Raw genomic sequence first — 16106 nt, 5'->3', positions numbered from 1 at the left:
ATGTACCTCAGATGTTACTTGATGTTTAACTTCAGTCAACAAGATTCAAGAAAGTATTGATTCAATGATATTATTAGTATTGGGCTAGAAATCGAATTCGAACCACCTCTCAGCCAACTGGTAAAATTTCACCCACATGTATTTCTCAGACAGATCCACTCCTTTACTGTGACAGGCGTTGATGAGTTCTGTCCATTTTGGAGCTCCGCCCATCTCCTGTCGGATGGGGTTGATCCGTTCAATCAGCCTCCAGCAGCATTCAAGCACTCCCTGGAGAATTGGATGAAGAAGCATTGCTCCAGGGCAGAGGAATGTTAAGTTAAAAAACGTATTGGCATATTTTTCTTGAAATCCCGTTCGGGATAATGATAAGATGATGGAGGTGGCAGGACAGATAATCTAAATACATGTATATCAATACCAGAGTTAAAGTTCTAATATAATCAACATCCTCTCTTGGTTGTCAAGTTGCAATCAGGAAATTCTGTACCGGGCCGTTTGCCATTGTTACAGCCATTCTTGTGCCTCTGCGGAGTTGTGCTGCAAATGACTGTTAGAGGACTGCAACATTACCTGCAACATTGTGTGGACCATCTCCATGGGAACGCCCAGGGTGGCGGCTGCCACCTGCATCACCTGGGGTTGGAAAACAAAAAAGGCAGCCGATCATCCGCATGTACTACCTTGGTCATGCTTCTACCACAATTGGAAAAGGGTGCCCTGCCCAAGGAGTTCATTTTATGCACATTCGGGCATAGTCCCTACGTTGCCCCATGGGACAACCTGCGGCTACTGGGCTACATTTGGACATGAGAGAAAATCAACCCGGAACCCGGTGACAAATAGACACTGTGACATAATCGCGACAAAACACAGAGAGGTACCCCCACAGTATTTCCAGCAGTCCTGCAGGAAAAAATTGTAACTTCAGAACCCAGCCGGAGCTTAGCACCCTTGGTGGGCACTGGTGCAATGGTAACCAGTTAGCATCAGTCATGATATATTAGCACTTTCTCTCCATGTTCAAGCTACATGTAGATTCCATTTGTTACCAGTAAGCTAGATATGCTTCAGTTATAGTAACCATTGTGGATCATACCACACTGAAAAGCCTAATTCTGTTTCTTTCAGACTTCTCACCTTTGTATCCACGCCCTGTCCCATCTCAATACCGCCATGGGTGATGACCACGGAGCCGTCGGTGTGGTAGATCGCCACGAAAACCGTGAAACGGAAAAAGGATGGGAATAGGGGATATCGACAAGGAACCACAGACAAGCCCCTCTTCTTCCAACGATGTTCCTGCCAATGACATTGATATTGTTATAAAGAGATCATGGTTTAACAATGTATTCAGAACAAGCATTTAAGATCTGAAGTACAATACATATGCACTGTACTTGATTTTCTCATATTCTTATTAGATATCATGGGCCTTTTTTCTGGAGCAATTATTGGAATTCTGGCCAATCTATCAAGGCTCTCAACAGTCTGGTTGTGTATGGCAAATTCCGAGCTTTGATGAAGTTTACTTGGAGTATTCCAAGGTCACAACAACAACAAATAAAGTATATTTGTGGAAATGATTCAGTGGTATTCTACATGCTCACCTTGTTGAAGACCTCTATCACCTGCTGTCGTTGGTTGATTTGTGCCGATGTCAAGAGGTCTACAGAATGTCACATATCGGTCAAAATTTTAATGAAACAATAAAACATGCAAACTTTTATTGCATCTAGCTAACAGATATTCAAATTCCTGTTATCATGCTAGATGAAATAAACATTTCTGTTAATGCTAGATGCATGTTTTATTGATTTATTATCACTTTCCTTAAAAAGTAATGGAAACAACATGAAAATGTCTTGAAATACTCAAGCACTGTAATTTAAATTATAAATCAAATAACGTATTATACGCTTTCTTTCTACACAAAGTACCAATAGATCAGGAAAAACCACATTGGATAAGCTATTTGCCCTCCAAAAAAAGAAAATCATAGCTAGGGATGACCATACTTTTGGAAATCTATCCTAAAAAAACAAACAAATGCATTTTGAACTAGAGTTCCACGAACACATACCTTTGCCAAATAAACCAGGTTTGTTATGTATAATGATGTCTGTAGACATAAATGTGTTACTCATTACATTTTATTTTATTTGCCTGGAGTTGGTTCATAACATTTCGCCATTGCTTATACAAATTAGATCCCTATTTACATAATAATATTAAATTGTATCAAGCATCATTTAAGCTATCAGCATACCCAACATCATGATGATCCTTTCATCCCTTCTTGACTTATTTCAAAGTAGGAAACTAAACCGGCTCCTGCAGTTCAAGAAAAGACGTTTAGCGGACCCAAACATACACCTCTTACTCTCTGCCATCTTTCTCAGTTACATATGTGACAAGTTTGAAAGTCCTATCTACAGTGGATTTATCAACTTTCCTCATGAATTATGAAAATTAGCTGTTAATTTGCATAACTAGTATCTCATTATGTAAGTTTTTACTTCGGCTATCTACATACCAAAAATCATGACTATCCGTCAACACGTTCATATTTTGCTACTAATTATGCAAATGAGATTATCATTTGCATAATCAATATGTATTGATATTTCCTTCTTTCTAAGCTACAGATGTGACAAGTTTGAAAGTCCTATAAAGGAATGCAGTGGATTCACAAACTTTTCTCATTAATTATGCAAATTAGCTGTCAATTTGCATAATTAGAATTCCATCATGTAAGTCTTCCCTTTGGCTATCTACATACCAAAAACCATGACGATCCGTCAACACGTTTATATTTTGTCTTTAATTATGCAAATGAGGCCGTCATTTGCATAATTAATATGCATTGATATTTCTCTCTTCCTCATCTATATATGTGACAAGTTTGAAAGTCCTATCATGAAATGCAGTGGATTTATGAACTTTCCTCATTAATTATGCAAATTAGTTGCTGATTTGCATAATTAGTATTCCATTGTGTACATTGTTACTTGGGCTATCTACATACCAAAAACCATGACGATCCGTCAACACGTTCTCGAGTTATTGTCGTCCAAAGTTTGAAAGGAAATCGGCGACTGCAGTTCCAAACAAGCCGCTAGGGGGTCCAAACTTACAACACTTACTCTCTGCCCCAAGGGCTATCTACCACTCAAAAATCATAACCACAGCATGTCCAGAACACAAGATTAAAAAAATTGAGGTTTTGCTGCAGTACCTTAGCAAGCCGCTAGGGGGTCCATTATCGAACTTGACCTTCGTTTTCCCGACCCCTACCCACCTACCAAATATTATTGGGATCCATCTAAGGCTTCTTGAGTTATACTGTTAACACACATACAGACAGACAGACAGACAGACTCACAAGCCTAAAACATAACCTTAGCCATTCTGGCAAAGGTAATTAAATTCTAGAATCACAAACTGGAAAGACATGACAGAAGTACCGTCCCACAGCTGAGTGATGTTGCAGTCAGACAAAGTGTCTCCAGACAGAATGGTCTGTCCGTTTTCAAACATGTTGATCCTGCGTATGTCTGCAGGGTCCTTATTCAGGGTCTTGGCCACGTGCTCTATGATGTTCTCCATGGAGAAATGAGCTGCGACAACCCCTGGATTACCAATAAATTAGTTAAGTAATTAAGTAAAGAAAACACACTGTCAGGTCTTTTCATTTTGAACTTCTCTCATTTTTCATTAGTCAAACTCTGCAGTAGTAACGTAGAAAAGTACCTTATCATAGAAGAACAAATTTCTAATCTTCATTCCATTTCACTTGTTCTGTATTGTTTCACTTGCAATTATAGCATTACATGTAAATCTACATCTTAGTAAATCAAATCCTAAATCTTAGACTAATATTAATTCACTAATTGAGTCTGACAACAATACCAAAATCCACCTAGTTTTGCATGATAACCCACCAATAGATAGACTCTGTAATGATGATTGTTATTACCCACTCCAAGGGCTCTTGCACAAAGCTTGATATAAATGATCTTTTACTTTTGAATGCAATGTCAGCTAGCAAATAGATTATATATTGTCATTAGAATAGGGCAGAAAATTCTTACCAGGAGCTCTTGCAAAGGTTGCGGGAGCAGTGTGGGTTTTACAGGTCTGCCCTGTGAACTGCCAGCTTGGGCAATAGTATACTGAAAGGGTCAAGTCATGATCATCAAGTCATGTTCTTTTTATATGATATACTGTTTCTGCATATACTGGATCATACAGAAACCTGATAAAAAGGGTCACAAATACTGTGTGTAGAACTATACATTGTTAGTATTTCATGAAAATGGTATACCTAATATTTTTTAGTATAATAGTTCTAGCCATTTAGAAAATTTACAAGTGAAGGGCATTGTCTGAATTTTTGTACATCTAAAAAATGCATACAAAAGCTGTAACACAATTACATAGAATTTGTCTAAATACAGTCTAACATTAACCAACCTCCTTGCATAAACTGACACATGGTAACACAAAATTTTCTATCATTTATCATTGAACTCCTGTACCGTGTTGTGCTCTCACCATTTTCAGCAGATACTGGCAGACGAGGGAGGGGAGAATAGTGGAGTGAACATCCATTATCTTCGTACATATTGTACACCACTGCTAGCAGCCTTCCCTCATCGTCAAAACCAACCTGTATGTAGAAATAACCCAAGATAGTATGACTTAGTGGGAAGTCTATATCAATCAATTAGACACTATTCAATCATTAGGCACATCAATCAACCTTTTTGGCTGATATAGATATTTGTATTCTGATTGTGCTTCTAGAAACGGGAAATAGGAGAAAAACGTGTTTAAAGTAGAATATGACAAAGTCGATTAATTTTTTACAACATGACATAATTTGTGGCACACACCTCATATTTCAGAAGATACGGTGATCTCTTTGATATGGCTTCCATATTTGTATCAAGGCACATGCTCAAGCGTACAGTCCTACAAAAAAGATGACATGATTCAATGCTCTATGTCAATGCTGTAAAAAAAGGAAAAACAAAAGAAAACATTTGAAACTCGTCAGAAATAGGTTCAGAACTCAGTATATAAACTGTTATGTTCCCATTCTTTGGTTGCTAGATTTCCCCTCTATTCAATCCATAATGCCTGCAGCATGTGACGTTACCTGTTGAGATTCTGAGCAGCCACAGCACAGGCAGCAGCTGGCAGCAAAGAACCGCGGCCCTTTCCTCCAAAGGCTCCTCCCACTCTCTTCACTGACACGTACACTCTGTAATAATGTACAATGACATCACTGTTCCTACTCGGCAAATGTGCACATCATGGAGATTCAATCAATTTGTTGATATCATTCAAGATGATTTTGAACACTAATATTTCACTGTTTCTGTCTTCTGTTTCCCCCCAAATTTGGTCAAGTCAACAAAATTTCTTTTCACTGGCATTTTTTTGTCAAATTCGAAAAGGTTTGGTTGGATTTATTTTTAGGTGATGTGTAACCTTGATGTTCTGATCAAGAAGTGCATCGCAAAATTATGATTTGGAGCAATCTATTGTCTTGTAATTTGGTGTCTCTTAGACGTCTCTTAATGGTCTTAAGCCTAACCTGTGAGCTGACATTCCCGTCACCTGTGCCACAGATGCCTGGACCAAATCCATGGACTGGGTAGCAGACTGGACGTCCATCCCATCCTCAGTCGGAGTGCAGCGGCACACCTGGGTCTCCATGTAGAAGTGGTACTGAGAACCACACGACACCTCTCCGGAGATACGATGAGGAGCTGCAGCTAGGGCACCTAAAGATGGCCGTAGTTACTAGAAGTCAAGCTTCATAAAGTTATAAGAGTTTGATTTTACTAATGATAAGACATACAGTAAGTCCTATCAGAATAAATTTACAACATTTCCCTTACACCTGAGTAATGGTATCGTATTGACCAACTTCCTTGTATTGACCTTTGATTGTATGAGATGATAGACAAAACCCACCTGCATGTTATATCTATTAGTAAATTTTGTAAATTGCTTGCCCCATGTCATGATGTTCTCATACAAATGGTGTGTAATCAGCAATAAAAAAATTCATAAAGATTGATCTAAGTGAACAATACCTTTTGGATCTCCCTTTACCACTTCCTTAACATTTGGATGAAAGGATTTTGTAGCAATGGCATCCTGGATTGTGAGGATGGGGGGTTTCATGTCGGTGTAGGTAACCTGGACAGCTTTAGCCATGGCGTCAGCGTGGACCTGGGTGTCTGGAATAAACAGAACTCTCTCAATAGTCATGTAGTCCTTTCACAGTGGCCAAGCGTTCAAAATAATGTTAAAAAACGACATTTACCTGCAATGACAAGAGCCACCGGTTGACCTGCGTATGACACCTCATCGCTGGAGAAAATCTGCAAAGGTTGCAAGAGAATTTAGTTTTGCTTAATAGTCACCATTTGATTTCGTTTCTTATCAAGGAAATCAAGGAAATCCTTATGTAAGGGCACAGACATCATACCTCAGCTACAGGGGATGATGGTGGGTTATAGTTGTTTTCTCCTCTGACATCTTTGGCTGTCAGATATGCAACTGCTCCTGGGATTTCCTGTGAAATAAGCAACACAAAATTGTGGTATTCTATACCTAACAGGGATCATACAGACATGTCAGCACCCAACACAAAGTGTAAAAAAGCTGTTGAGGGATATACTACATCCAGCGACAAAATGATTATGCTCATACCATGGCATGTGAAAAGTCCATGTTGCCCAGTTTACAGTTGGCGACAGTCGAAGTCACGAATGCAGCATAGACTTCCCCAGGCGTGGCAGGCATGTCGTTGATATAGATGGCTTCTCCAGATGCCTCAAGATGGTATAAAACATGATCCATTGGTTTATGCAGTTACAATATTCTTTTCAACGTTTTTCATCATGTAGGTTATGGTTGTCATTGATTTCACCGGGCTATTTATGCAATTTGAATCAATTGAAAGTCATTTCAGCACCATGGAAAGGGTTAACAGTAATGTGTTACCAACCACCCCCACTCCCACCACATCAAAATTGATTATTACCTCTATACAGCCACTATCATTTTAAGGTATGTCAGTCAATGTTCTGAATGTCTAAAAACAAACAAACATATCGATGTAAAGCTAGATATAGACATGACGATATAACATTTCTCCCATGCTACACAAAGGTGTCAGGAAATTTAAATATAACTGCCAGGCCAATGCGACAGTGTACTTATTGTGAGCCCATCTCACCTGTACCCTGGATGATGTTTTAGGCATGGGCTGCCTGAGGGGCCACTCGGACTCCTTAGTCTGGAAGTGCTGCTCTCCGAGGGACACTGGACGTGCGAGCGAGTCTGCCGCCGAGCGAACCTGCTCTGTCAGGCCTTCCTTCCCAACGGCAGACAGATAAAACTGCAGGGAGAGAAGAACTTTGTTTATTGATTGGTCTGTGCAGTTGTAAATGCAACATTCTTAACTATGAATTAACTTTCAATGAGAGCTATAAGCTCAGATAGAAGATGAAGTAAATAGAATTGCACTACTATATGTGATACATAGGATCCATGCTCCTTGCTACAGTTCTTTTATGCTCCTTGTAAGTGTACATTGAACGTGCCTTATAGAAGAGTCCCAATGCCAGTTGTTTTGTGTACTGTGCAGACTGGAGAGCAGACTCGTCCGGCACCAGTTCTGCTTGCAGTACGGCGAGGGCTCCTTGTGGAGGAAACAGCCAAAAGTTTGATCACAATTGCTTTGAATAATCAAAATCAGAAAGATTTCAAATGATACACATGTGATACTGTTGCTAAATTTGATATAAGATCATAAAAGATGAATTTGCCCGTTTTGGCAATCCTGTACCTCTCAGAGTTTCAGCGTCTGTGATGCTCTTTCCAACCAGGAAGTCTTCAGTTGCGGAGGCATGTACCTGAAATCATGTTAACCTTCAAATCATCTAATAAACAGGCTATGCCTATACCATATGCATGTGCAGAAATGAAACAAAATGATAAAAACTTAAGATAATACCATGGTCTTGTTGATGCCGCCAAACACAATGTACGGTTTTGTGACCACCTTGAGGTCACTCTGACAGTCCAGTGTCATCCTGAAGCCAGCATTGACGTATGCATGGGAATTCTGTAAAAGCAACAGTGCTTACGTTTTTGTCTGTTAAACATCAGATACTATCTGTAGTTCTTTTGCTGTGCTAGACCATAATAATAACAATGCAACGTGCCAATCTTTTGGATGTTCTTATATAATGTTATATATTGTAATCATTATTCCATTGAAACTAGAGCAAACCTGAGACCGAGGAGCGACTTTGTATGTACGGAACACGTCTTCAGGATTTCCTGGCGGAATTTCCAGCGAATGAATCACCTGAAAAAGAACAATATAAGAAATTGAATGTAAACTTTTGCAGATGTCAGAATAGCAACATTGGCCAAGCACCCATCACTACTTACAAGTTCAATTTCTATTCTCAATGGTTTCAAAACGTTACAAGAGAAAATGTTACCTTGCCATTCATTGCAGTTCCCAAAAAGTCACTGATTGTCATTGTCTGTGATTCACCCCTGAATCCTTTTTATAGGAAGAAATATAATGTTACATTCTACATTGAATCCTAGAATTGGAACATGTAGCGTTAGCAAAGTATAAAAACGGAAAGAAATCCAGAGTTGATTTCAAACAGTCACCATTATCCATTCAATAATAGGCATATTCTGTGCTCTCGACAGAGAATACGAAGGATGATATTGTAGAATTGTTGACGAATGAAAACTGCACACTTAAATTTCCCTGACCTATGGTGACTTTTGCCCCTGCAGCCTCCATGATTGTGAAGACGTCTGAAGGGAATTCTGGGTGGGCATGTTTCATCATGAGGTTCCCAGCCCAACTTCCAACCTGTAATTCCAGAACATACATGTAGAGTCTCACTTTTGAGAGATACATTTGCACGTGTCAGGCGATGAAAAAGAGATATTCCCAAGAGCTATGGCATGAATTGAAAGGTACAAATTGTCAACCACACTCACGTTTCTAACGGATACATTAGCAACCTTGCACAGATGGTCAGCCAGCACGCGGTAGAACGGAGACCGGTCTGAACCGGCTCGCAGCAGATCCACCACGGCAGACAAGCTCACAGCAGAGCCAACTACCAACGGCGGGCCAGCCTGGAAAAGGAAAGAATGACCAGTGTTTTTACAAACTTTACCCATAAAATCTAGATGCATACAAGTATGAGTTGTATAGTAAAAACAATCAACCAAAGATCAACAATGAAAAGTGGAGATGAATAGTCTCGGGCCTGTTAAGACAGATACTAAAACAATTATCTGTATTTCAATTTTAGTCATCTTCCATGTCAACCTGAATTCATCAGTTCCAGTAGTGAAACACAGTTGTTTAAACATCCTTACCTGACAGTGGTACAGATCAGGCACAGCTTTGATGTCAATAAGGCAGGAGTAAGGGCCATCATCCTTGTAAACACCTGGAAGATTGCATCACATGCTTTTTATATCAGGATCTTTCATTCATTTTTGATTCATTACTATGAATATCTTCAAATATCACTTCAGGTCTCAATAGAGGCTAGTCCATCAGAATCACAGGACGTATTCACGGCTAATGTTTGAGAAATTGTAACAATGCGCAAGATAACAGTTACCCAAGTAGCCGGACACATTTGTAAACCGTCAGACGCTATGTCCAGACGCTTCAGGTAGGATCAACTACATGTACCTTCCGTCAGTGACTGGAGGATCTGTAGTTCAATAGTCCAAACACTCAGAACGAAGTTGCTTGGCAAACGAGTAACTCCTATCTTGGGTATCTTACTACATGGCAGCGTTCCCGCCAGGCATACGTCTTTACGTCTTTGGACGCATTTTTTTCTGGAAAGACGCACTCAGCTCGGCTGAATGCGTCCATAAAAAATCTGTAAGAAAGGCTGACCTGTACTACCAGTGTACAAAATGTATCTGGAATCTTTTAAAAAATCTGTCTTTATAAGAAGGAATCCTACTTTTACAATTTATACTTCAAATTGTTCACTTTCCGGTCATCCCATGGGGCGGAGCGCGGCACGTTTTACAACTAGCGGACCCATGTGCGACACACCCAGCCACGCGCCAGTCTGAGCTGTCCGTTGCGCAATATAATTATTTGTAGTCCGTGAAATAACGTTACATCTGACAGCCAGCATTCTGTAACACTGGAAGAAATCTTATGCAGATTTTATATTCTGATTTTAACATGATATTTACTTGTCCTCATTTTCATGTATTTGTTAAAGATTTGTGGTTAATACTAGTATTGAGCAAACAAACTGTTCTGTGCGAGTGTTGCACATCTCAACAAAAGTTCTCACGCTGTGGGCAGTTGATTGGCAGTCGGTTTCTTTGACAACAGGCCGCCGGCGCCAAGCAGTCTAGATTGGCCACCAGGTCCAAATCCAATCATCTTAATAACCAATCAGCGTTTGATAAATGTAATGATGTACTCTGTCATTGGTCACCGGAGAAAATACAAAAGTTACCGAGTATTAGCGCACGTGACGTTGTTTTGTGATATTGGTAGGCGCCCGTGTCGTCTGGCAAGTTTCTTCCCTAGCTGCCGCAACAATTTACTATTAAAGTTTCCCCATTTATCCAAGTTAAAAAAGCGGTGCGCGGTAAATAAGTAAAGAATCCAAAACTATACACTTAATTTCTTATTTCAAAAATTTCTTTTGTTTCAAAAAGACAAAATTTGTGGCAGAAAAGGGGCCGCAATATTGTTGTCAAGCGTCGATCGAGTCGGCTGTGCACTGGCGTTGGCCTCCGTGGCACATGGCGCGGCACGCCCCCCTCCCAAGACGGACCGTCGATCGCAGCGCCCAGCACGTTGGAACGTCTTTCTGGCTACTAGTTCAAGGCTACCCCGGCACTGATCACTGCCAAAGAGGCAACAGATCGTCCTCCTTCGAGTAATGTATAACGTTCTTGGTCTATTTAAAAATAAATCCAGCCAAAGATTTCACGCCGAAAACGGGGTTACCTGAGGTCGCAGGAAACAAACGCACGCTCGTGGAAAATGACGGCACGGCCTTGTAAAACCCCACCGATTCGTGAGTGTGATGTCGTCGTTATTTTATCGTCTCGGAAAACTATTTGATGAGGGAGGGCGCAACATCGATCGCACGAGGTCGACATTTTTTTTATTCAATGACAGAAGAAATTGGCAGAATTTTTCCATGGGCTGACGAACTGGCTAGAGCCCTGTTGCGAAGCATAAAAAATCCAAAAATTTTCGTGTCTGGAGAAATTATACCCGGGCCAGATCACTGACGGCTGATTCCCCGTGCTATAGTGTATTTTTTGAGAGAGGGCGGTTGTCGATTACTGAATTACGGGAGTAAAAGAGGCAACCAACATCCAATCACGACAAGCGCATGATTTTCCTCTCAAATTGCGGGAAATTGTGTTTTAGAGGGTTTGAAAATCCAAATTTTCCCGGGGGAGCATGCCCCCGGACCCCCCTAGAATGCGAGCGCCTGCGGCGCTCGTCTCGCGCCTCCGGCGCTCAATACTCCCCTCAGAAATATTTGGACGCATACTTTCAAGAACCTGGCGGGAACGCTGCTACATGGATCTCTAAATCAACGGAAACACAATGTTTTGCAGTACCCACTTCAGAGTTGACATTGTGATTAACATTACGTACCTGCAGCTGTGTTCCCACACACCAGTTTGTACTTGTCCTGACTGTGCCGCTCCAACAAGCTGTACAACTCTGCCAGGGTGGTGGGACGGTACCAGGTAACTCCACGTTGGCAACACCTCAGGGAGCCTGTACCTGTGCCGTTCACACCATCGGCAGAGGTACCGTTGCACGCCTCCCCCGCACTTAGGCAGGGATGTTTGTTGAGGTCCTGTGATCAGAAATGCACCGATCTGGTCACCCAATCAGATTCACAGACACACTTGTACATAGATATAACTTACTACATAAAGATCTCGTAATACTACAACATCGTTATGCAAGCCAAATGTGAGATCTGTTAACGTAGAGCTTTACAACAATCAAGGTATCAAAGTGTAGGAACGAGCGATTTTGAGGTGACATCCAATCATGATGATTTTTGCGATACTGATTATAGAGTTGATGTACCTCAATGTCAATACATCCGCCCTTCTCTGGATCCGCATCGACCGCAAAAGACTTCATGGCATCTAGTATGGGCCTGTAACCTAAAAAAGATATATCTTTACCATGAGTTTAGAAATGCAAATTAAAGGGATTTGCATGCATTGATACACCATTGGTACAACATTTGCTGGTATTTTTTTCACAAAATACACAGGTTACAATATGATATTGTAGAATTCATGACTTAGAGTAGAGTATTATTTGCCTTCTCACATCCCAAAGAAGATAAAAAGAAGTTTTTCTATGTATTTGCATTTTTTACAAATCAAGCAGTTTCCGGGATTTGGGAATACCGTCCCTGTCCTTGGTGCTGAATAAAGCAGAGTGAGAACACGTCTTGACACAAGATATTCAAGCCGAAGAGCTTGTTTATTCATTCTGTTCTATTTTATTCTAACCTGTACACCTGCAGATGTGCCCATCAAAGTGGTCTTCCACCTCTTCTTGGCTGGGTTGTGGTTTCTTATTCAGCAACCTGTGAAATAGATCAGAGACAGGATGAACAACAGCCATATACTTTCTTGCTAGTGTTACTATGTTTGTGAGAGAGCTAGCTAGACCTAGAGAGATGACATGTCCACGCTGTCCTGTGTTTCTGGCCAGACTGATCTGAGGGCCTGGGAGGTCCTGCATTTATTGTTCTCAATCAATCAACTCCAGATGCACTCAGCACCAAGCAGATACACATTGCTACACCAGATTTATTGCCATGTGTTATTCTAACACCGTATTATATGAAACAACTGCATATCAATTACTTACCCATACATGTTGACCACCATACCGGGGCTACAGTACCCACACTGACTTCCGTTGAAGTCCGCTAGGCGGCGCTGGATGGGATGAAAGCCGCCCTTCTGTACCCCAAGGCCCTCCACCGTGGTGATGCTCCAGCCGTCCACACTGCACAGGGGGCACAGGCACTAGGGCGGGGTGAGGGATAAAGATATTGGTTTATGCCAGCATACTCCAGATGATAGTACAACTCTGGTACAATTTTTACCTCGATGAAAAATGTGTGCCTGTGTTTCCAGATATTTGTCAGCTTAACTTAAGAATATCTGAATTGTAATATTTGATATGTGGGCAGGTGTTGCGGACGCTAAGGGCAATGTTGATTGGGGAATGGTTTATCAAAATTGTGACATAGTTAAAGGTACATATAACCATGCATAGATTATGTACATCTGGATATGGCATTTGCATAGTTGAAATATTTTATGGAGGTATGAGGTCTAGGACCTCTTGTTGCATATTGAAATAAGATGGGCTTGGATCAACATGCCAAAAGTTAATGCCTACCGAATTTAAGGAATAAGAACATGCTCCTCCATTGGTCAGATCTGAATGCGTCACCATGACAACACAGCAGCCACACCCTCCTTCCCTACACATGACCTTTGTCCCCGTCAGCCCACGCTGTGAGCGCAGCCACTCGTTCAAGGTCATGGCCGGATCTGGACTTTGAACTGAACGGAGGGTAACGTTAATGATAACTGGGGACTCAACAAGCAACAAAACCATTTTTAAATTGTGAAATCTTCGCCTCTCCAATCCTTTTTTTGTGTCTGTCAGACCAGCTTTCTGTTATGCTGGTAAAAGTGTGCACACCATTATTGAGGTTAGAATAAATGTCCTTGCCATTCCTTCTAATATCTTACTCTTATATTTTTTTCCAAAACTTTACTTATGGTTCACCACAAAGGAAGGCTCATGCAGCCACTCCTGCATTTGGGGTTACAGTACTGGATGTTTGTTTACCCTTGACTTGAAAAGACTATTAATTGAATAACATACCAACATGACGCTTCCCGTTCACCCAGAAGGTCAGCTTGTCCTTGAACTCCTTGTTTGCATCCGGTAGGATCGGCATGGTGTTGATTGTACGTCCACTTTTCTGGAAAAAATCAAGATGTTTCAGTGTAAACGCTAGTTCACCTTAATCCATGGGGTGACCAGATTTGTTGTTTTAAAAAACTGGTCATTTAGAGATTTCAAGTCAACGACCTGGGTTTCAAATGTCAACTGTTGATTTTCAAAATATTGCAATGTGAAACTACCTTCTATCGACTTAACGATCCCCGAATACCCTATTTTTATACACGATGGATATAAGTTAATACCTTACGGATAAAGGTGAACTAACGTTAGTTAGGTGACGACTTGTCTGTAAACTGATGTTGTTTACCATTAGGACGCATGGTGAATTTCAAAGTAGCGCCCCCTTGAATTGTAACTAAAAATATTCCCGTACCAACAGCAAGCGTAACTTTCTTGTTGGCATTATTTTTTTTAAGCTGCTTGTTCTTGGTTGTGTGGCTACCTTGCCTAGCACCCCAAGACACAATTCTAACACCATTGGGCCATTCTAATAGGTAACGTTAACGTTAATGTTTACCTTTGACCTAGTTAGATGCTCCCTCAACTCGTTAGTTTGTCAACTTTTGCACTAGTGTGCCCTGTGCACCCTCAAAGACAGACTACACACAGACTACATAAGAGGTTTATCAAAGCACACAGACTTTACGTAACGTTACTGTTTTAGTCGGCTGGACTCCATGCTAGCGAACTCGCCGCGGCCAGGCTAATCCGAACCAGCTGAGTACAGTGTGCTACTTCCTGCAACTAGTAAGTTTCTGTATGACATTTGTGACAAAATCATATTTACAAGAAGGACCAAGCATAGTTTAAGGTGGTCACTGGTAGGATAGGGAATCTTCAAATACCCACTAGTTTATAGTAACTTACGAGCGGTGAAAGTCTTCACGTCAGTCGGTCCTGCCGCTCCCCTACTTCCGCCATATCACCTACCGAGGCAGCTTGTGACCCTTGAACTTGGACCTGTAAACTGACACCTGTTACTTGGGTTACACGGCGGGTTAGTCCAAACGTTAAAGTAGCTAACACGTTACTTTATTCTTGGATAAATGTGGAGGAAGGAACACGGAACGTTTTATTTTTTCTCGAGCCAGGCAGCGAACTGTGATGGCTTCCTTCAGATTTTAGTGTATGGTCGCAGTGATGCTCGGCAGGTACGGGCGTCTGTACCTGTCAGTGTGAAGGCCGCCTATATGAGCGGATCTTACCGCCTGCTTCAACAAATCGGCAAGGTGACAGCGGTGGCGGGATGGCCGTCACTTCGTGTCAACATTGTCCAGCGGACAAGTCAAACAACCACACGGGAAGTCACCGCGTTCCCATAAGGTCATCAGTGCAGTTAACGTTAACTTAAAGGTTTTTGCACGTAACGGTCAAAGTAACCATACTGACATCTTTATAAGTTTAATCCAGAGACAAACAGATGCCTCTTCTCGGTCTATCCACATCTGTCCTGCCACATCAAACGATTGGAGCGAACGGTAACAACTTCTTCTTTCTTCGGTGTCTACCGGCAGGCGTTTCAGCACCAAGGTCAAAAGACATTTTTTTTGTGCTTCTCTGGAGCACCCTGCTATTATTTAAAACTTACATGAGTGTCTTCATCGTCACATTAGGGACGAAAGATACCTAAATCAAATGGCCAGCAAGGCAGTGTGTAAGATATGTTGTAACGCCAACCAATGTTGATAGATGGCGCTGTGATAGCGTCTGTAGTCATGGGTTTTAGCCCAAAGGAGTTCTAACGTTACATAGAATGTACGAATTCTCAGTATTCTGCTGAATTGTGACATTCATCTTTTAAAACTCTGTACTTTTATATTATTTCAAAAGAGAAGTTTGATAAAATACAAAAGATAACACACCTGCACCTCTACTGCAATACTAACAGTACTTGAAAGATGTTGCTATGAGACCATAAGTTAGTGTGTTAACCACCATTGCATTTTATATGTAACGTTAACGTTAACATTAGATTTACTGAAACTTAAATTTTCTGTCCTGTATT

General features: G+C 41.1%; 1 protein-coding gene across 1 annotated transcript in view; it reads right to left on the bottom strand.

Moving 5' to 3' along the window:
- The window catches only part of LOC118426141 (xanthine dehydrogenase-like), a 19167-nt gene extending 4098 nt beyond the window's left edge, over positions 1-15069 (bottom strand). The window contains exons 1-30 of the mRNA XM_035835401.1: positions 14951-15069; positions 14018-14117; positions 13523-13689; positions 12983-13143; positions 12619-12695; positions 12182-12261; positions 11735-11942; positions 9448-9521; positions 9061-9201; positions 8827-8929; positions 8538-8602; positions 8321-8398; positions 8042-8152; positions 7874-7940; positions 7629-7726; positions 7262-7423; positions 6733-6855; positions 6509-6595; positions 6344-6401; positions 6111-6257; positions 5606-5795; positions 5165-5269; positions 4899-4977; positions 4558-4672; positions 4095-4175; positions 3468-3632; positions 1611-1669; positions 1141-1302; positions 574-636; positions 137-270 (exon numbers count right to left, since the gene is read on the bottom strand). Of these exons, the coding sequence (XP_035691294.1) occupies positions 137-270; positions 574-636; positions 1141-1302; positions 1611-1669; positions 3468-3632; positions 4095-4175; positions 4558-4672; positions 4899-4977; positions 5165-5269; positions 5606-5795; positions 6111-6257; positions 6344-6401; positions 6509-6595; positions 6733-6855; positions 7262-7423; positions 7629-7726; positions 7874-7940; positions 8042-8152; positions 8321-8398; positions 8538-8602; positions 8827-8929; positions 9061-9201; positions 9448-9521; positions 11735-11942; positions 12182-12261; positions 12619-12695; positions 12983-13143; positions 13523-13689; positions 14018-14093 (3236 nt within the window). The 5' untranslated portion in view covers positions 14094-14117; positions 14951-15069. The remainder of the gene's footprint in view (positions 1-136; positions 271-573; positions 637-1140; positions 1303-1610; positions 1670-3467; positions 3633-4094; positions 4176-4557; positions 4673-4898; positions 4978-5164; positions 5270-5605; positions 5796-6110; positions 6258-6343; positions 6402-6508; positions 6596-6732; positions 6856-7261; positions 7424-7628; positions 7727-7873; positions 7941-8041; positions 8153-8320; positions 8399-8537; positions 8603-8826; positions 8930-9060; positions 9202-9447; positions 9522-11734; positions 11943-12181; positions 12262-12618; positions 12696-12982; positions 13144-13522; positions 13690-14017; positions 14118-14950) is intronic.
- Between the last annotated feature and the right edge of the window lie 1037 nt (positions 15070-16106).

The sequence above is a fragment of the Branchiostoma floridae genome, chromosome 11 (genome assembly GCF_000003815.2).
Source record: "Branchiostoma floridae strain S238N-H82 chromosome 11, Bfl_VNyyK, whole genome shotgun sequence".
Classification (NCBI taxonomy): Eukaryota; Metazoa; Chordata; class Leptocardii; order Amphioxiformes; family Branchiostomatidae; genus Branchiostoma; species Branchiostoma floridae.
This window is presented reverse-complemented; position numbering and strand designations above follow the sequence as displayed.